We start from the raw sequence: 22757 nt of genomic DNA, 5'->3' as shown, positions 1-22757 counted from the left end.
GTACCAAGCTGTTTTGATTACTACAGCCTTATAATAAAGTTTGAAGTCTGGTAAGTTGATACCTCCCATTTTGTTTTTATTGCCTAGAATTGTTTTTGCTATATGGGGTTGAAGCCCACATTCTTAACCATTGTGCTATATCCGACTAGCTGACCAAATAGCTGACTAAAGGCTGAACAAGTGACCAACTAACTGACTAACAGCTGTGTGAAGGAGAGGCAAAGAAGGTACTGGTAACTCCTGCCAGACATAGCTCTCTTGGGATGTGCATTTGAAACCACAAAAGTAGATGAGGGCTTCATCTGGAGGCACCACAGGTCCATTATGGGAAACAGATACTGATTCAAGAATCCATTTCCTGTTGCTTCTTTCTTTCCCTGGCAAGAGAAAGGATTGGCCCAGGTGCAGTATCTGCCCTGGCACATCCTTGGAGGTATCACTATAGCTCAAGTGCTAGGGAGTAATACTTATTGTTCCTTCTGCCTGGTATGCCCTTCGCCCAAATATCCACATGGCTTACACCTTCATTTGATTTCATTCTCTGCTCAAATATCACCTCATCACAGAGCGCTTCCCTGATCGGATCTAATAGAGTATAGCACTATTTTTTTATCCTCTTACCCTCTTATTGCTTACTTTTTCTTCATTGTACTTATCATCATGTGACATATAAATATTTATTTACAATGTTTTACTTTGTCTCTTTCACCAGAATATAAGCACCATGGATCTGTGACTATTTTGTGTACTGTTGTACCTATAGCTCCTGGAATGGTGCCTGGCAAATAGTAGGTGCTTCATATATGTTTTTTTTCCCCCTGATGAATAAATGATTTTGGAGTTTTAGAACACCTGCTGTCAGGACCTTTATCATTTGGCCTCAGCAATACCTCATTCTTCTTGTCCCTGTACATAACCCTTGGACACCATAAAACTAGAGTCAGTGTTTTCTGAGTATGCTCCACACTTTATAGTTCTGTGTCTTTGCTCATGTTCCTTTCCCCTGGTGTCCCTGCATCTCTGTCTCCCCAGATTCTGACCAGTCCTTAACATCTAATCCCTTTTGAATGAATGTATGAAGAAATAGTTACTACTGAGTTTGTATTAAATCTTAGGCATTTTCAAATACACAAACTCATTTAATTCAACAACTCTAGGAGATAGATATTGCTAGATTGTAAGCTACATGAAAGTAGGGATCTTTTTCTTGATCACTGCTCTGTTCCCACGCCTAGCACGGAATAGTACAAAATGAGTGCTTGTCGAATGGCAGAATGAATATTTTACGGAAGCGGAAATTGAGATTCTTAATAGTTAAGTGATTTATCCAAGCTGGTCCATGGCAGATAGGATAGAAATGAAAGTCTTTCAGCTTCAAATGCAGTGCTTTTTCTAATACATTCTACAATAAAAATCTAGTGTTCTAAAATACCAGGGATTTGGCAATCTTTAATAACTTTATTTGTTTGTGGTTACCTCAGAATAAAACAAGGAGGTATTACTCATTTTACATAAAAATATTTCTCAAATGGAAAAGGCCCCTTCCTACCTATGAAGCATAGTGTAGTGGCCAGGATATATCTTTACTTTCTGAGAAGCTAACTGAACATCAATTTCTGGGATTCTCTGCTGATATGCATAAGTGCTTTTTAATTTTTTTGTACCTTCCTCCTTTACCTCTATAAGAAGTCTGTGGGGATGAGTGATAATGTTAGTGAGAAAACATAATGTAAATATTGATGGAATATACAACAAGTGATTGCTATCATTTATTCATTTTAAGAAGCTACTAGAGCTTTTATTTATATTATACTTATTTTGTCTCGTTCTTTGATTTTTATGTATGTTTACAATATGCCTGACATTAGTACATGAATCTAATTTATAAACATATATATATATATATATATATATATATATATATGCAGTGTGTACTGAAAGCTTTTTTACAGGTAGATTATATCACTAAATAGATTGGAGACTGTACTATTAGTCACCTTATGTAGCTCTCTTTTTTTTGTTTTTTTTTTTTTTTGAGACAGAGTCTCTCTCTGTTGCCCAGGCTAGAGTGCTGTGGCGTCAGCCTGGCTCACAGCAACCTCAAACTCCTATGCTCAAGCGATCCTCCTGCCTCAGCCTCCCGAGTAGCTGGGACTATAGGCACTATGCCTGGGTCCATTTTCTCTTTTGGAATGAGAAAGCAGTACAAGACTTTTTAACTTTTAGGTACTTAAACCTTAGAGACAAGGGACCCTGATATCTCAACTGAACTGTTGAGTGAGATATTCACGTTGGAACCCAGGGTTGCTATATGAGATACAGATGTTATACAGAATACAGCTCATCCTGGCTTATTTTGTCCAGACTACAGCAACTCTGGGTGGACACCATACTGCCAAGACCTACCTAGATAGAGCATCTGCCCAGGTAATGGAATGATATATAGGGATAAAAATAAACAAAAACCGTCTTGAGGTTTGGTCCGAAATGCTGAAGCCATTATCCTTTTCCTTTATAGCTTAGCTGTATAGGGGCTGATTAGTCCAGAGTCCATTCTCATTGCAGTGCATTGGCCCCCATAGAGACCCTTTGCCTCACTTAATGTAGTGTTTAGAGCAAAGATTCTCAGCTGGGGCAATTTTGCCTCCAAGGGGACATTCCGCAGTATCTGGAGACAGTTTTGATTGTCATGACTGGCAGATATTACAGATATTGTTAAACATCTTATGATGCATGGGACAGCCCACGACAAAGAATTATCTCATCTAAAATGTCATTGGTGCAGAGGCTGGGAAACCCTGGTCTAGAGTGACTCCTGCCTGTCTCCACTGTGGTATAGGGTACTGATAGAGGAGATTCTGCCTGCCAAGAGTCTTTGCCCAGGCTTGTATCAAGGCATCCTCCCAATAGACAAAAAGCCCTTGAAGCACTGCTGGCCTCAGGCCCTTCTAGCAATAAAAAAAGTGGCCTTTTTTCCATTCTACATGCCAAGCAGAAAGGCCCCTTTGTGTTGGATGAGGCTAAGCTCCCTTGGCAGCAGTGGCAGGAGTGTGTTGTTTTCTGTACTTTACAGGCTAGCACTTGTCTGTCTGCGTCATATCTGTGTGTCACTCTCCTGTGCCTTCATTACCTGCACACTCCAGACCATAGTAAATTATCACATCTGTAATGTGTGAGGATATCTATTCATTTTCAAGAATAATAGCTAGTGCATTCTACTTTCCTCAACACTTCTTTAACCCCAGCTCTGTCATCTTTCTTTTCCCAAAGCTATCTCTTGGAAATTAATTTCTCTTTTCCGTCCAGCATATTCTAGTCGGGGAATTACTATAGAAATTTCACCAAACAGTGACTAAGCACCGTTCACCTAAGCCTCTGGTATCTTGTCGTTTAGGATGCGGTCTCTGAGCATACCATACCTGCCTCATTTCTTCTCCCTGACACCTTTCCCTTCTTACTTCTGGTGCATCTGCAAAAAGCCTAACCTACCTCCAAAGCCACTCAGCTTCAGAGCTTTCTTCCTAAGCTTCAGCATCTTCTTGAGGACATCAAGAGATTGAAGCATTTTTGCCTTCAACTTTGTTTCATTCCTGATTGTCTGCTTTGCATCATATGGTGGACTCCACGGTGGGGGAAGTAGGGGAATGAAGAGACAGGTCCCAATTTTTCAATTTCTCTAGCTTATACGAGAGTGATAGAAACAACCCGAGATGTGAGTTTATGCCTACCAGAGCAATGCCTGTTTTTTGACAAGCATTTCAGAAATTACCCATCCACCACATGAGCTGATATGTTTCTAAGGAAGTTTGGTATTGTTGTTTGGAAGCCCACAATGAGAACATTTCTGGAATTTCTCATTTCGGGTAGTTATTCTTAATGATACCACTATATATGAAGCTTTTATTTTAGAGACAGTGGATGAGCAAAAATGAACAGGAGCTGTTCCATGCCTTCAGTGTTTCTTGACTATTAAAGGGAAATTAGATAGCATTCTGATGAAAGTCAATTTTTGGTAAAGATGTGGATCTTAAGAGAGGAGGGTGAGGAACCTCATCATATTAATATCATTTTGCTTCAAAATTTTTTTGGCTTTTTGCTTCTCAAAGCAGTGGTTTTCAAACTTGAGGAATGTACAAATTCCTTTTAAGGGAAATAATTTATCTTGGACATGCAATGATGACTTAAATTATTTTTATTATGTTATTTAAATATGTACAAACATAAAATGAGGGTTAGGTCTCTGTATAAAATTTGCATAGAAATAAGAACAAAAAATAGATTTATACTTTACATAAAAATAAGCTTCAGTTCTAATAAAATGATACTTTTTTGCTGAAACTTAGTTGCTCCCTGGCTCTTTTAAATTCAGCATGTCTGTATTACTGAGTACCATCTGATGACTCATTCCTCCCACCATTTTTCTCTATTTAAGCTACTATGAAACTTTGATTTGCATAACACATCATGATCTCATTTGACCTTCACTTGGCTTGAACATGTTCCTTGTATATTAAGTCCATTTCTATTCCTTCATAATTGACTTTTAACAAATTATAGAGATAAATTTGCTGTGTTTAAATACCATACAAATATAAAAATTATTTTAAAAGGCTAATTTTTATGATGATTCTTTTAAAAAAATCACAACATTATGATATTGAGGAATGAGTAGCTATAGTGCTCCAAGTATGGTGATCATGTGATTTGCCGTGTTGCAAATGATCACTCAGTAATTGTTTCAGTTAGACTTGGTTCCCGTTATGACAAAAAATCCTCTCAATCTGATATCTCAAGCAATAAGGGGAAATTTACTTGTTGCATAAAACTGAAATATATATGAATAGGGCTGTGTGCAGGCATGATCTTACGCAGGGCTTAAATGATGTCATCTGGATCGTCACTCAGCTTTGCCTCTGCATGAAGGCTTCCAGTGTCAGGGAGGAGATACAAATATGTGCTTAGAACAGGGGTTTTGGAACTAGACTGCCTGAGACCAAATCTTGGCTTTACCAATTCCTAGCTGAGTAACTTTGGAAAAGTTATATAATCTTTCTGTGTTTCAGTTTCTTCATCTTTAACATGGGGGTAAAATGGGATATCTCTTCACATGGTGGTGGTGAAGATTAGTGAGTTAATATATATGAAGTGCTTAGAACAGTACTGTTGTATAGTAAGTACTACGTAAGTGATGGCTTCTGTTATTAGTATTAGTACTATTACTACTATAGTTCAGGGTCATTTTATCCCAGACACCAGTGTAGTAGAAGGGCAAGCATATCCCTTAGGGGTCAAACAAAAATTCAGTTTCTTCAGCCTCATCTTGAGTCATGTGCTCATCCCTGAACCAAACACTATGGGCAGGAGGATGGAATATACTGGTTGACTTAGCTCTTTACTCCTAGAGGTTGATTTAACTTTACCTGGAGCATATCAGCTGAAAGCAAGGGAGGGCTGGTTCCACTAATACAAATTCCGAGTATTGTTGTTATCAAAAGGGGAAGTGGGTGCGTGGTGGCAAAAATGACCCATGTCCATTATAGTGCTATCAGGTAGATCATAATAGGTGATCATGCGATGTTATGTTAGATTCTCTGGGGATGCACCAATTAGTTTATATCTTTTAGTGGGTGGTTTACGTTTTTTAGTGGGTAGTATTTGTCTTGAAAATTTGAATTGCAAGTGTAAATTATGTATTACAAACAAAATATTACATATTTTGTATAAAAATAGCTGTTTTGATCTCTGGGTTCTTTTGTATTAAAATATCTAAATTTGAGATATATTATGAATTTATATATTTTGTATAAAAACAGCAGTTTTGCTGTCTGGGTTCCTTTGGATTAAAATATCTAAATTCAACATATATTATTGTTATGAAGCACATTATGTCCTACAATTCCAGGCAAGTACAGTTGACCCTTGAGCAACATGGAGGTTAGGGATGCTCACCCTTCATACAGTCGAAAATCTACGTATAACTTTTGACTTCCCCAGAACTTAACTACTAATAACCTATTGTTGACCAGAAGTATTACCAATATCAGTCAATTAACACATATTTTATATGTTATATTCATTGTATATTGTATTCTTGAAATAAAATAAGCTGGAGAAAAGAAAATGTTATTAAGAAGATCATAAGGAAGAGAAAATATATTTTGCTGTTCATTAAGGGGAAACGGATCATCATAAAAGTCTTCATCCTCATCATCTTCACATTGAATAGGCTGAGGAGGAGGCGGAAGAGAAGGAGTTGGTCTTGCTGTCTCAGGGTTGACAGAGGTGGGAGAGGTAGAGGAGGTGGAATGGGAGGCAGAAGAGGTAGGTACACTCAGTGTAACTTTTGCTGCAAAAAATCCAGGTGTAAGTGGACCTGTACAGTTCAAACCCTGTTGTTCAGGAGTCAACTGTATCTTCTATTATAACTGTTTTACATTAACACAGTTATAAACACAAATGCTACATGGCGACTGAAGTTGAGAAACTATACTCTTACATATCTAGATTATCCAGAATGTACTTTTGTTTTTTACTGTTAGGTTATCTTCAAAATATAATATAAGATCAACATTTTTATAATAAAGTATCTTGACCAGTGCTGTCCAACAGATCTTCGTACAATGATGGAAATGTTCTATAATTTGTGTTGCCCAACATGGTAGCCACTAGCCACATCTAGCAGTTGGACACTTAAAGTGTGGCTAGTGCCACTGAAGAACTGAGTATTTAATTTTAGTACATTTAAATTATAAATAGCCATTTGAGGCTACTGGCTACTACTGATTGGACAGTGCAGTTCTGAGTAGCAATATTAAATAAGAGAATGGATGCAGAGTGCCCAATGTGCTCTATACCAAGCACATAGTAGATGTGAGAAGAGGAGAGGTTTATAATTCTGCCCTGAAAAGGACTGGGTCTCACCTAACTGGCCAGAACAACCCGAGGTAGGCTTATCCCAGGACAATACTAGTAACGATCTTAGCGTGGCAGTCAAGACCCTTCATGACATGGCTTCAACTTTCTTTTGCAACTACCTTCCAAGTATTCCATATTCTAGACACATCAAATTTCACATCTTTTCTTTGCACCTTCCTCCATTCTGTATCAAGTGGCGTCCTCACCCACATCCTTGAAATATTTCAGATGAGCTTCTACTAATCCTTTATGTTGCAATTTATCTTCTTCTCTGAGGTTACTCCTGAGCCCCTAGGCAGTTATTCCCTTTCTTCTCTGTGCTGTATGTATATTTCTTTATCACAGTCCATGCTTCACTGATGTTATTTATTTTTTGATCTCTTTCACTGGATTGGGAACTGAGTTTCTGCAAGTATGGTACTAAGTGGGCCCCTTATGGATGCTTAATTGGATAGTTGGATGGATCGATGGATAGATGGTTGATTCTCAACCCTGGTCACATTTATAGTTTAAAAATATTCTAAAATCAACTTTACTAATGTATAATTTATATACAGGAATATACACCTATTTTAAATGTACAGATTGATCAATTTTGACAGATGTTATCCCTTGTGTAACCACCACCACATTCAAGATATAGAATATTTCCATTATCTTAAAACATTGCTTTGTGCTCCTTTCCAGTCAGTCCCCAGCCCCTCTCTTGGCTTCAGCCGACCATTCATCTGCTTTCTGTCTCTATTTATTTGTCTTTTCTAGGGTTTCATATAAATAGACTCATACAGTATGTACTCCTTTCATACTTAGGATTTTATGGGAGAGCGAGATGTTAAACACACAAATGTGGTGAATGTTAAGGTCAGTATGACCATGACAATAAATGCAAGCAGTGCTTGACATTCTGTAGTCATGGCTTTGCTTGTCTCTTTCCACAGTATACAACTGGACCGTGGATGAGGTGGTGCAGTGGCTGATCACATATGTGGAGCTGCCTCAGTATGAAGAGACCTTCCGGAAGCTGCAGCTCAGTGGCCATGCCATGCCAAGGTCAGGAGGTGACTGGGTTTTTCTCACTTGGGGATGCAGGGAATGGGCTGGGGTGGGCCTGCCTTCAGGTTGCTCTGGCCAGTTAAGTAGGTTCCACCCTTTTCAGGGCAAAGTCTATAGATCTCTCCTCTTCTCACATCTATTGTGTGCTTGCTATAAAGCATGATGGGCACTTTGCATCCATTGTCTTATTATTTTTTTTTTTGAGACAGAGTCTCACTCTGTTGCCCAGGCTAGAGTGCTGTGGTGTCAGCCTAGCTCACAGCAACCTCAAACTCCTGGGCTCAAGCGATCCTTCTGCCTCAGCCTCCCGAGTAGCTGGGACTACAGGCATGCGCCACCATGCCTGGCTAATTTTTTTTATATATATTTTTAGTTTTCCAGCTAATTTCTTTCTATTTTTTTAAGAGAGATGGGGTCTCGCTCTTACTCAGGCCGGTCTCGAACTCCTGAGCTCAAACGATCTGCCCTCCTCAGCCTCCCAGAGTGCTAGGATCACACGCCCGGCCTCCATTCTCTTATTTAATAGTCCTGTCAATCCTGGGAATAGTACTAATAGCTGCCATTTATTGAGTGCTTAGTACATGCCAGGCACTCTACTTAACACTGTCTACAGTATCTCATTTAATTCTTACATTGGTCCTATAAGGTAGGTATTGTTGTATATAGATGATGAAACTGGTTAAGTAACTTTTCCAAGATCACAAACGTGGCTAGTTAGGGGCAAAACTGTGATGTGACTGTAGATGTGGTAGACTTCAAAGCCTGTGGTGTTTCTGTTTTCTTTTGCTGTCTCCTAGCATTTGCCTCTTCTATCACTCAGGAGCCTCAGAGCTCTTTTAGCCTCCCCTGGGTTATCCATATACAGTTTATCTCTAATGAAAATGGTACAGAGGGCTGCTGACTGCCATTGTTCCAGCCTTGTCTCTGGGATGACTCCAACAGCTGTGGTATCATAACTCTTTGTCTCCTTTACAGGCACAATATGCTAGGGCTTGGGCTGGGAGTGGGGAGGGAATGGAATACTGCTTGGACTTTTTGTAATGTCAAACTAGTGCCATATGTCATTTAGTCATTAATCCATTTACTTATTCATTCAACAAATATTTACTGGGTACCTTCTCTGTGCCAAGCACTTGTGCTGGGTGCTGGGGATAAAGATGACAACAACCTGCCCTTACCCTCAAAGGGCTTACTGTCTGGTAAGTGCTGATTATGTATAATCTGTCATCTTACTATGTAGGTGCATCTGGTTATGAGCTTCAGCAAAGGGAAAAGGGGAAGGTGAAGCTGTTGGAATGCCCACACATTGCAGTGTCCAGCCACAGAGCTACCAGGCACTGCTGTCCAGGCCTAGCTGAGCTGGCTGTTCCCTCCTCTGTTGCCTGCAGCCTCTTCTTCACAGCTTCTCCCTACTCTGGAGAGAGTAATAATGTTTGTACCTCCGTTTATAGAGTGTTTCCCTACCTGTTATTTCAGTTGATTCTCACAATTCTGGGAGGAAGGAATTATTATCCCAACTTTTGCATGAGCAAACTGACTCTCAACTATTTTATAATTTATCCAAGCTGGTAGGTGGCAGAGCTGGGATTTGAACCTTGGTCTGCCTTGTTCTAAGTGCCCTGCTTTTTTCACTGCATCTTTCTCTTGTGACATGTGCTTGAAGATAGGCTTCCTCGCAATATTCAGTTTAGTTCTATTTCACAAAACTTCACCAAGCACCTACCATGTGCTATGCTCTCTGCTGGGCCCTGAGGACAAAGAGATACATTGGACATGACTCCTGAGCTTTGAAGAACTCCACGTTTAACACATTAACTGCCACGTGAGCTGTATTTAACTCATACTAGTTTTAAGTCCGGGGCCTTGTGAAGCATATGTAACTCACACGTCTCTTTACCTTTACCCTTATGAAGTATTTTTCAAGTTGCATAAAACTCATGCACAGCAAAACAATAAAAAGTAACAAAATTTTCATTGAATTAGAAAGAATTGTTTTGTTTTCGAAGTTTTTATTCTGTTTTTGTAATAAAACATTGTGGCCCCTGGGCAAAATTTTTTTTCCCTGGTGTGGCAGTCAGTGTGCTAATGGAAGAGATAGACAATTGAATAGATAATTGACCATTAAGATTTAGGATATAGGGTTCTTTCTTGCTACCCATGGAAACAGCAGTATTGCCTTATGAATCCCTGGACCATTCCCTCATGGGAAATGGCTGTGGCTTGGATTAAAACTGCAAAGCATAGGTTAAGAAGTCAGTTCTCAGGTCACTGGTTCACTTAGCCCTTCTGTAGCTAGAGTTAGAACCAAGACCAGGTCCAGCCAGGCTGGGCAGAGGAGTGGAGGACACCAAACTGTGGCACCTAGTGACAGCAGGAAGCTTGGGGCGGAAGTGGTGGTAGTTCTGGGCCCATCACTAGCCAGCATGGAATAATGGGAAGAATCTAGCAGATGTGAGTTCATTACCTGGCTTTGCCACTTATTTGTGTGTGACTCTGGACAAGTTACTCAACTCTAAGTCTCAGTTTTCTTATCTATAAAGTGGAGCTGGTAATAGAACTGAGTTCTTAACATTGTTGTGAGGACTAAATGAGGTATTGTATGTAAAGTGTCAGAACAGTACCAGATAAACAGTAGTAACTTAGTAAATGTTAGCTCCTTTCTCATTTCTCTCATTGCTTAAAAGTAGATAGCATTCCAGTTCATAGGTGTCTTTGAGAAATAGACTGTAGAAAAGATGACAATGTTCATTTTGGTCAGTCAAAGTCCAGCACACCTGGTGGAAGTGCTTTAAAGAGGAGCCTCAAGAACTTCCATGCTTGTAGACAGCATCTGATTCTACTTAAGTTTACACAGAAGGAAAGCGAGGTCCTGAGGGAGGGACCAAGCAGCTTATGATCAGATACGTGAGTCACTGGTTGAGCTGGAATGAGAAGCCAGATCTCCTGACATCCCCCAAGCCTGCATCACAGTGCCTCGCTGCCTCTCTTGTAGGTGGCCTTGATTGCTTTCCAAGCCCAGAGAAGGAAGTGGCTGCTCCTGCATGCTCAGACAGAAGTATAAATCACACATGATGATGTCAGAAGCTTCTTTTCTAGCTGGGGAAATATAGCTATTATCAGAAAAGAGCACTAACCTTACAGAGGTTGCTCACTGTGGGACCCAGACCAGTGGTTTTCAACCTTTTGTATCTTTTACCCTTCTCCTTTCTATACCCACTGTGTTCCAGCAGAAGAGAAACAAAGTCCAGTTTTTCCTAGGTCATTTTCTTGTTTACAGGCTCTCTGTTATTAAAGTTATCACTGACAGTATGGTTGAAGGTCATAAAAAATTACAGTAATCTTATTGGGGGTAAATTGTATTCCAATGACTTAAATAAAAGCTAACAAGACTAATTCAATTTTTGTCATCACCAGGTTTATATATACTGACAGTGGGTTTAGGATTAGGATAATTCACAAGTCCCCAGATTCTTACTAGGTCATGTGGCATGACCTAGGCTGGACAGGTGAATGCATTTACAAGTGGTGGGAGGTAAAGACAGATATATAGAGGATAAACCCTGGAAGGAGAAGCACAACAGAAAATTTACATTTGGGTGTGGGAACGGTCACAGATGGAACCCTTAGAGGATAGGGTACTTAGGAGATGGTGGGTAAGGGGAGAGAGGGTGAGCATATTCTTGGCAAATGTTATCTGTCCCTCATACTCCCTGTTGAGATCCCATTGGTGCAGCCTCTGTGTTCTAGAGTGCAGAGGGGAGCAATCACCAAGAGCTAGAAGTGTTCCTGGAGGAGGTGGGTAATCCTACCGGGATGCTTCCTGGCTTTTCTGGCAGGGAACTGACCCGCTACTCTTTGCCTCAACAGGCTAGCTGTAACCAACACCACCATGACAGGGACCGTGCTGAAGATGACAGACCGGAGCCATCGGCAGAAGCTGCAGCTAAAGGCTCTGGACACAGTACTCTTCGGGCCTCCTCTCTGTGAGTCCTATGTAGAGAAGGGCTACTGCTGAGCCATGGAATCCAAAGCTGTTGTAGTGGCTGGGCTGAGATCCTGGGTCTCCTAGGCACATGGGCAAGGCAGCACCTCCACTATTTCTACTGTTTTTTGTTTCTGAGACAGGGTCTCATTCTATTACCCAGACTAGATTGTAGTGGCGTCACATTTGCCACCATACCCAGCTAATTTTTCTATTTTTTGTAGAGATGGGGTCTTGCTGTGTTGCCCATGCTGGTCTCAAACTCCTGGGCTCAAGCAATTCTCCCACCTCAGCCTCCCAAAGTATTGGGATTACCGGTATGAGCCACTGTGCCTGGCCTATTTCCGCTGGTATTGATACAAAACAGTCTTGTATTTTAGTCCAGCCAGATACCAATATCCATTCTTTAAATACTTTAAGGAAATATCTACTTTGTGCCAGATCCTAGAGGAAGGCTTGGAAGATTCATATTCTGCCCTAAAGGGATAAAATGAGTGTTCTAGAAAGATACACAGTGCTTCTGAGGCCCAAAGGAAGGATAGAGAAGGTATCCTATAGACAAGGTAGCATGTGACCTCTGCCTTTAAAAATGGGTAGAGCTTTATTCCATGGAGGTGGCAGAAGAGGACAACCTGAGCGAGAATACAAAGGCTAAAATATGAAAAGTATGCTCAGGGGTAGCAAGTAACCCACAAGGGGCTGAATGCCATTTAGCTGTTACCGGCTCTCACTGTAGACATGCAGAGTGTATGAACTGGTTGCCGAACATCTTTGTGTCCTTGAATGACCTAGGAAGACTAAGTGGACTTTCACTGAAGCAATAGAGACACACGCAGGCCTTAGAAAGGGTGATTGGTCTCTTTGGCCAGGAGCTACTTGAGAATTAGGTGGTTCAGTCCCTGCAGATCTGCATGGTGGGAATGGCCAACCCTACCATCATTTTCTTATACTAAGTAAACCAAAGGGAAAGAAAAAGTAGTGAGATTTCTTAGAAAATTATCCTTGACCAAACCAGGCTCTTAGGGCTGACTTCCAACCCTTTGGGAACTGCTGGCATCAGTTTAAGCTGCCAGCAGCAGAATGTTATCGAGCCAGGAACCAGTCCAGGGAAGCACCTGGCAGGCAAGGTCAGAGGCAGTGTGACATTTCCCTGCCACAAATGTGGTTTGGCAAGTGCTCAAGCTAATGCCTCGATATAGGTAGGTCTATACCTCTTGAAATTGTGAAACAGAGCAAACTGGGAAAAGAGTATTCTCATCTCCTTGTTGCTTTTTTTGGGGGGAGGGTCAGTTTTATGACACATTTTGTTCACCATTCATCGATAAATTTTGAATAAATGATACATTGAATGGCTCTCCTTTTTATGTGAGGACCACTCACTCTCTGTATTGAGCAATGGCCTTTCATTCATTCACTTATGTTAATTGAGAACCTTCTATGTACCAGTGTAAATGGCAGGGTCCCTGCTTTCAAGGACTTCTATCTAAATGGAGATAAGCATGTCAACAAATACAGTAAATGGTAAACAAATATAGTAAGTGTTATAGCTATTATGTAAGTCTTTCCCAAGTTCAGCCAAAGCCACAAAGTAGAGAGGAATTTTCTACTGGAGTCTAGGAGGCTTTATGAAGAAGGTAATTCTTGAGCTGGGTCTTAAAAGACAGGAAGTAACCTTATTAAACTCTCCGTATTAACAGCTTACACACTTCTTTGTGTACACCAACAAGAACACTTATACCAGAAGAATTAAACCCGGCAGTAAAAGCTAGGCTACTTTTTTTGTTGTTTTTTGCCTTCTTTTTCTTTTTCCTTTTTTTTTTTTTTAAATCCTTTCTTTCTTTTTACAAACCCTTGTGTCGAGGGCTGCCTTTCAATAGATTGCAGTGAGGGAGCTGCTTTGCTGTGTACGAATCAGAAGCAGGTCGTCTACAAGTGGTTTAGTGCCAGGTACTAGGCTACTTTCACAAAGGTTCTCTCTCCTCTGTCACCACCCAGGAAGGGGAGGCCTTCAACAGCCTGAACGTATTCCTTATTCTTCTAAGATATATTATCAGGCTATATGTGTTCTGTATCAAAATAGGATTTACCCTTTCTGAAAGGGTACATTAGAAACTGTAGGCTAAAGCAGGCAAGGATTTTATCTGGAAAAATCAGCTAGCATGGGAACTAGAATTCTGGGTCCCTGGTATTGGGTCCAGGAGATCGGAGCCAACAAAAGCGGCCCTGGTGGAACAGGTTAGACTGATACCAAGACAGGGATATTTTTCTCCTAGACCCATTTCATATAGCCTATGTGCTATGTGTGATCAAACCTAAGGGGAATTGGAGGTCAGCAGGAAAACTGTTTCTAAGATAGGCAGAACAAAGGTACTGAAGCTAAGAATATACCTCACACTAGCTAGAATAGCTGTAATATAATAGTTTTTTTAAAAATGAAAAATAACAAGTGTTGGTGAGGGTGTGGAGAAATTAGAACCTTTGTACATTGCTAGTGAGATTGTAAAATGGTTCAGCTACTGTGGAAAACAGTCTGGTGGTTCCTCAAAAATTAAATACAGAGTTACTACATAACCCAGCAATTCTAACACCTAAGTATATATCCGAAGAATTGAAAACAGATACTCAAACAAGTACACATGCATGCATGTTCATAACAGCACAAGTCACAAGAACCAAAAGGTGGAATAGCCCAAATATCTATTAATGGATGAATAGAAAACTAAATTGTGGTGTACATATATGTGATGGAATTTTATTTAGTTATAAAATGGAATCAAGTTCTGATACACACTACAATGTGGCTGAGCCTAGAAAATATATTAAATGAAAGAAGCCAGACACAAAAGGTCACATTCTGTATGATTCCATTTATATAAAATATTTAGAATAGATAAATTCATAGAGACAGAATGCAGACTGATGATGGTTGGCAGGGATTCATGGGAGGAGGGAGGGAATGGGAAGAAACTGATTAATGAATAGGAAATTTTACTATGGAGTGATAGAAATGTTTTGGAACTAGATAGAGGCGGTAGTTGTATCAGATTGTTAATATGTTATATGCCACTGAATTGTTCACTTTAAAATGGTTAATTTTATATTATGTGAATTTTAACTCAGATTATATTTTTAAAAAGGACAAGCAACAAAACAAAGAATAGATAAACTGGACTTCATCAAAATAAAAAAGTTTTGTACATATCCAGAAAGTGAATAGACAACCCACAGAATGGAGAAAGTATTTGCAAACATTTTTCTGACAACACTTTACTATCGAGAATATATAAAGAATTCTTAGGCTGGGCGCAGTAGCTTATGCCTATAATCCTAGTACTCTGGGAGGCCGAGGCGGGAGGCTCGCTTGAGATCAGGAGTTCAAGACCAGCCTGAGCAAGAACAAGACCCCCATGTCTGCTAAAAATAGAAAAAATCAGCAAGGCGTGGTAGTGTGGGCCTGTAGTCCCAGCTACTTGGGAGGCTGAGGCAGGAAGATAGCCTGAGCCCAGGAGTTTGAGGTTGCAGAGAGCTATGTGGTCATGCTACTACACTCTAGCTGGGGCGACAGAGTGATACTGTCTCAAAAAAAAAAAAAAAAGAAAAAGAATTCTTAAAATTCAACAATAAAAAGACAACCCAGTTAAAAAATGGTCAAAGGATTTGTATATATATATTTATCCATGGCTAATACACAATGATGTTCAACATCATTCGCCATTAGGGAAATGCAAATCAAAACCATAATGAGGTATCCTTTCTTACCCACTAGGTTATAATCAAAAAGACAGACAAGAAGTGTTGGTGAGGATGTATAGAAATTAGAATAAAGCCAAAAAGTGGAAACAACCCAAATGTTTATTAGTTGATGCTTAGAAAAATAAATGTGGTTATATGCATGCAATGGAATATTAATCATTAATCCATGAAAAGGAATGAAGTACTGATACATACTACAATATGGATGAACCTTGAAAACATGCTAAATGAAAGAAACCAGTCACAACAGGCCACATATTATATGATTTTGTGATCTCACTTACATGAAATATCCAGAATAGGCAAATCCATAGAGACAGAAATTAGATTAGTGGTTTCTAGAGCTGGGGGGAGTAGGAAATAGGAAGTGACTGCTAATGGATATGGATTTCTTTTTGGGGTAATGATAATGTTCTAACATTTATTGTGCTGATGGTTGCACAACCTTGTGAATATACTAAAACCATTGAATTGTACATTTTAAAAGAGAGACTTTTAGAATTTTAGGGTCTGTGAATTATATCTTAACAACAATAGGAATAAACATATACAGGCATACCTTGTTTTATTGCACTTCACTGTATTGCACTTCGCAGATAATTGCGTTTTTTACAAATCGAAGGTTTGTGACAATTTACATTGAGCAAGTCTATCAGTGTCATTTTTCTAACAGCATGCGCTCACTTTGTGTCTCTGGCAGAATTTTTTAGCAATAAAGTAATTTTAAATTAAAGTATGCACAAAATGTAATTTTAAATTAAGGTATGCACATTGTATTTTTAGACCTAAGGCTATTGCACACTTAATAGACTACAGTATAGTGTAAACATAACTTTTATGTGCACTGGGAAACCAAAAAATTTGTGTGACTCGCTTTATCGTGATATTCGCTTTATTGCAGTGGTCTGGAACAGAACCCACAATGTCTCTGAGGTATGCCTGTACAGTTTGATTTTGTGTAACTCCTGGACTTTCATTCAGACAACTTCTTGAAAAGTTTAGGAAAGAACCCTGAACTGACAGGAGACCTTGGTCCTTTTCAAAATTGCCACTCATTTGTGACCTTGGGTAGGTCACTTTTCTCAGGGTGTGTTTTCTGATTTGTATCATGAGACACTTAGGCTAAAGGATCCTTATGGTTCCTTTCAACTGTGACATTGCAGGAGTTTTGGGAGAAACCCCTTAGTTGGTAAGGGTTCTATGTAAAAGACAGGAGGTCTTTTTCTTCCTGTTGTCTGCATCCTATAGTTATAAGAATTCTGTTTGACATGTGCTTTATTAATGACCTTTGGCAATTCAGTTCTGCCTAGAATTAGATTTCCTCATCTGTAAAATGGGCTTGGTCGTTAAAGGGGCCCTTACTGACTGTAATTCAAGGCTTCTGATAGAGCTAGGTATACTCCTGGAAGCTAAGATTTTGGAAACCAGCAGTCTGTCCTGATGCAAATATTGTCTTTATGTTTTTCTACTGATGCTTGTTAAAGGAAAATTTTGAAGATTGCCAGCTAGAGTCTGAGGAAAATGCTAGGAAGCTCTTTGCAGGGAGACTTCTGCAAGGGATGGGGTACATGCCTGCTGGGTGCCTACAAAGAGTCCCCTGATCTATGTATGCCTTGCTAGGCTTTATTTTCCCCTCTGAGCATGGACTGCAATCCCTATTTAAGGTTTAAGTGGGCAGATACTCAGGCCTCATTATAAGTTGTATAGCAGACCAACACCCCAGGGAACCTAGGCTTGCTACAGCTATCAGCCATGGCCACCTTGCCCAGCCATAACAAAAATCCTGCCATTTGTCTGAGGCTTGAGAAATCTCATATCAAAGGTTTGTCATGCACTAGCCAAGAGGGTCTGCTGAGGGAACAGGCACCATCTGTCCACAGCAGCCTCAGATCTAGGGAAGGGAGGGGGAGGGATCAGACTGGCTCAGCACAGGGCCACCTCAAGATCCATTTTCTGATAGTAGAAGTCATGCTCAGTCTTCTCCATGTGGCCACAGAGTAGCACAGGGTTCTTTAAGTCTTTTTCACCCTGCAGAGTTGGCTCTAGGCTTGCAGGCTCATTCAGGGCTCTCCAAACAGCACCAGTTGTCAGGTATTACATGTGCTTTGAGCAGCAAAGCCTCCATGAAGGCAATGTCTAGTTTGAGGGCTAAGCTGATGTTTCCCTATGGGACCAGATCATTCATTGAGGGGACTTTGTTTTCACTGCAGATAATTTCTTAGAAAAATTAGCTGGGCACAGTGGTGCATGCCTGTAGTCTCAGCTACTTGGAAGGCTGAGGCAGGAGGATTGCTTGAGCCCAGGAGTTTGAGTCTAGCCTGGGCAATATGGTGAGATCCATTTTCTAAAAAAAAAAAAAAAATTGATGTTCAGAGAGATGAGGTGAGTTTTTAGAGGCCACTCGGCTTTAAAGTGGCAGAGCCATGACTCAAACCTAGGACTTTAATTATATTTCAGTGCTGTCTTTTCTATTGTATTATCCCTCCTCCTACTTCTGTTAGAGGAAACAAGATATATTATAAAGAGTTCCAGTTTTCCAGATGGGTGTGGTGGCTTACACCTGTAATCTTAAGCACTCTGGGAGGCTGAGGCAGGAGGATCACTTGAGGCCAGGGGGCCAAGACCAGCCGGAGCAAAAATGAGACCTCATCCTTACAAATAATTAGAAAAATTAGCCAAGTGTGGTGGCTATCACTTGTCATCCCAGCTACAGGAGGCTGAGGTAGGAGGATCGCTTGAGCCCAGGAGTTCAAGGTTGCAGTGAGCCGTGACGAAGCCACTGGGTGACAGAATGAGACTCTGTCTCAAAAAAAAAAAAAAGAGTTCCAGGTTTGAAATCAAGCTGATTGGCTCTGTCACTTAGCGGCTTTGTGACTTTGGGCATATTCCTAAGGTTCTCTATGCCCCAGTTTATGGGCTAGGGGCTAGTATACCCTTTGTGCTTTTAACAGGAATATTGAGAAGGGTGCAGAGAGGGGCCTGCAGAATAATTGTTAGGGGTGGGAGAAGTTGTAGAGAGTAAAAAAAATATGTCTTATCTCCCTCCTTCAATGGCTCAGATAATAGGGGAAGGTCCCCAGTGAGCAGTTGTGGCTGCCTCTTTGGCAAAGCTTATTCTGGTCTCTGTAGCTATATCCTTACCCTCTCTCTCTTCTTTCTATTATGCTCCAACTCACCCTTCAAGTCTTCTCCAGGATGATTTTCCAGCCTCTTCTTGGGCATGCTCAACTTTTTCTTCTTATTCTCCTCTAGGAACCCACAGCCCTTAGGACCTGCTTTCTTTATAACAATTCATTTCCTTGTCTTTTACCCTTTAAACTGGGAACTTCTTGATGACAGAGACAGCTGTGTTCTTCTGTCATCAGTCCATAGTTTAAGACCTAGCATGGAGAGGGTACCAGGAGATGTACGCTAGAAGTTATACAGAAGAAGGCTGGGCCTCTCCACACTATAGGAGTAAGGGGATTTGAGAGAGGAATCTGGCCCAGCTTGGTTTTGGGGAGAATTGTGACCTATGGAGTATCTGTGTGTAGTTGAGACAGCTAAAACATTTGTTGGGCTATAACTAGAAGGGAAGAAAGCCCAGTAGTAGTTCTGACAGGTTAAACAGACACCCCAGCACAGAAGGCTGTGTAAATGACAAAAGAAATTCCTAGCACGCATTTTGGCAGTGAGGAATGACTATCTTTATCTGCCAGAGTATTGTGAGCAGTAGAGAAGGTGAAGAGAATACATCGGCAGAGGGGATTCCAGAAGGTGATAATGATTGGAGGCTTACTTTCTCAATGTTAACTGGTACCCTGAAAATTTTCAGCATTATGCCTGACCCTGTTAACATGTCAGTATCTCATTTGTTTACACCTACCTCCCCTATCTCACGCCTGATGGTGTTAACAGTTGACCTCATTTTGCTAAAATCTATTTGTAGCATTCAGGCTGGGAATTCTGCCATTCTTTGGTTCCCTACGTCCCAGCCAGCTACCCTGGGTTAGCTCTGTTCACCTAGGCAGCCACATCTGTTCTCCTGAAACATCAATGGCCACTCTGCCGTGGCTGTGTTTACTGGGTGTGATGTATATTCTGAGAGCTGAGTTTATGTAGAGGCTGTGCAATACTCTTCTTGTCCCTAGGAGCTGTTATTTGCCCTCTGCATGCACTTTGTATTCTATCTCTCCCTCCCCTTTCCATCTAAAACCTCCCTTCATTCCTTTCCATCTTTTTTTTCTACCTTTGCTGAGTACCTGCTCTGGTCAGAACCTGTGCTACCCTATGCTAAGTATAGAGCTACAGAGATATAAATAATTCTTAAGCCCTGGCCCTGAGGAGCTCACAGACTACCAGAAGATGACTGATGTGAAAATTGGAAAACACACAAGGCAGTCCCTGAGATAGAAAGAGATGACCCATATTTACCTATCTAAAGAATGGGTTGATCAAGAAATTCTAGTTCAGAGGAGAAAGAATGGAAGGATCTCCACGGACGGTGGTAGGCTGAGAAGATGGTAGGAATTAAAGAATAGGAATGGGATTATGATGAGAAGAAGTGCATCAGTAGTAAGGCATAGACTAGACCCTTGATTTGCCTATTTTCTCTTCTTTTTCTATATAATGCTTCATAGATTCACTCAGGAGTATGCGGCACAGCCCAGGGCTCTGCTGAAGGGACCTGACAATTCTTACATCTACTGCTCTAGCTCCTTCCTTTTCTTCAGACTCCACTTCTACTTTTCTTTTGAGACAGGGTCTTGCTCTATCGCCTGGGATATTGTGCAGTGGCGTCATCATAGCTCAGTGCAACCTCCAACTCCCGGGCTCAAGTGATCCTCCTGCTCTAACTTCCCTAATAGCTGGAACCACTATGCCCGTACCACCATGCCCAGCTAATTTTTCTATTTTTTGTAGAGACAGGGTCTTGCTCTTGCTCAGGCTGGTTTCGAACTCCTGAGCTCAAACAATCCGCCCGCCTCGGCCTCCCAGAGTGCTAGGATTACAGGCGTGAGCCACCGCGCCTGGCCCATCTACATTTTTAATTACCTCCTGGACATGTCCATCTGAATATTTCCAAGATGTCTCAAAGCCCTGTCATTTACACCCACACATTTGATCTCTTTAGTAATTCTGTGATAATGCATTTTACAGCTAAGGAAGCTGAGGTCTAGATAGGAGAAGGGAATTTCATAACAAATTGGGGTAGAGGCAAGCATAGATCCCAGACCTCCTAACACTTTGGTGTTGGATGCTTCTTTTGATGGCACAAGAATTTCTCTACATGAGGCCTTATATTTAACCTTAGGCTTGGCCATTTGGCCTTTGGGTCTTCACTATCCTGATGACAATGCTACTGTTAGCTTCCAGGATATTGTTTGGGGGGAAACTCAGGCCTTGGAACTCTTAGAGTCACACTCAAGCTAGATCAGGGCAGTATAGACATCGCTATGGTGAGAGATGTTTATCTGTAACAAAGCAGAAACAATACTTGCTGCATGCATGTGAAAGTTGTAGTAAGGAAGTATGGTATAGCAGAAAGAAAATACAGTCAGGCAAATCTGGATTTGAATCCAGCCCTGTCACTTTTTATGAATTCTAGCAAGTCAGGTATCCCTTACAGAGCCTCAGTTTTCCTGGTCTATAGAATGAGAATACTAATACCCTACCTTATAGAGTAGTGAGGATTAGAGAGTATAAATTCTAGTATAGATGCCTGAAATGCCTGATACATTTTGTATTTTCTCTATTTCTCTCCCTTTCTTCTATGGATCAAGGGGAGGGAGATATTATCACACTTGAGGTTTATCAGTAAAGAATCAATCCCCAAAGATTTATTGAATGCCTCTGTATGCTGGTCGAAGCCGTGCTGGGCACTGGCATACAGGCAAGTAATGATCACTAGGAACTGCAAAGAGTAAATCAGCCAAATCATTAGACTCATTTTCTTATTACCAAGCTTGGTAGCTCATGGATGTGGCAGGCAGAATAACTGGACTTTAGCTCTATGAATTTGACAAGGCAGAGGCATGGATGGGGTGGATGCTTATATATTTAAGTAGAGTCAAAACTGGTTGAAGAAATACAGTGGGTACTGAGAGGTGGAACAATATTACCATAGAGGGAGGCAGTGACTGTGAGATCTTACCCTTGGCTCTGGCTATTCAGTATTTTTATTCATGACTTGGATGAGAATATGAAGTTGGGCAAATTAATAGAATGTGGTTCCAAATCGATCTGGACAAGGTAGAATAAGGGACCAAATGAAATAGCTAGGCCCGATCCACACATACCCCTTAAGTACTTTGAGTGCTGGAAATAATAAGGGAGAAGGTGCTCTTTGCATGGAATCTTATTTGAACAAGGGTGCCTTTGACTTTTGGTAAGAATGTAAAGGTGATATTGGAGTTGAGAAACCCTAGGAAACCAAGATTAAAAGTCCTTAACAAACAGGGGAGACAAAGAGTAACTCAGGCTCTGGTAGAGGGTATGGAGAAGGCAGATGTGTTCTAGTAAGAAAGGCAACTTACTGTCCTATGGAAATATCTCCTCTTGGGACTAGAAGGACAGGAGTAAGAGGACTGGAATATGGCTAGAAGTGTAGGCCTGCCTGTAGGCTAGGGGGTGGCCACTAGAGGACCCTCAATTTTCTGTCTTAGAGTCTAGAATAAACGTGTAAAGGACACAGCTACCACCCTATACCAAGTAACTCCCCTCCCCAGGGTGGAAATAGGATGTACTACTCTGTCTTTGATCTCGTACCATCTCCATGTCCTGCTGCTCAGCCTTTCAATGAGGAGTTATGACTCTGACCCTTTTTGTCAAACTGGGCCTCAACTTCATACAGTTTCTAGCTACATGTGTCTTTTCCTGGTATCTAGACCCTCTTTTTTTTTTTTTGAGACAGAGTCTTGCTCTGTTGCCTGGGCTATAGAGTGCTGTGGTGTCAGCTTAGCTCACAGCAACCTCAGACACCTGGGCTCAAGCAATCCTCCTGCCTCAGCCTCCCGAGTAGCTGGGACTACAGACATGTGCCACCATGCCCGGCTAATTTTTTCTATATATTTTT

General features: G+C 40.9%; 1 protein-coding gene across 2 annotated transcripts in view; it reads left to right on the top strand.

The window, feature by feature from the left end:
- Positions 1-22757, top strand: part of STIM1 (stromal interaction molecule 1) — a 218294-nt gene that overhangs the window by 172700 nt on the left and 22837 nt on the right. For both annotated transcript variants that reach the window (XM_012645678.1, XM_012645677.1), the window contains exons 4-5: positions 7854-7965; positions 11836-11951. In XM_012645678.1, coding sequence (XP_012501132.1) covers positions 7854-7965; positions 11836-11951 — 228 coding nt within the window. The remainder of the gene's footprint in view (positions 1-7853; positions 7966-11835; positions 11952-22757) is intronic.

The sequence above is a fragment of the Propithecus coquereli genome, unplaced genomic scaffold, assembly GCF_000956105.1.
Source record: "Propithecus coquereli isolate 6110/MARCELLA unplaced genomic scaffold, Pcoq_1.0 Scaffold235, whole genome shotgun sequence".
Classification (NCBI taxonomy): domain Eukaryota; kingdom Metazoa; phylum Chordata; class Mammalia; order Primates; family Indriidae; genus Propithecus; species Propithecus coquereli.
Note: the sequence above shows the minus strand (reverse complement) of the source record. Positions and strands in the feature narration are given on the sequence as shown.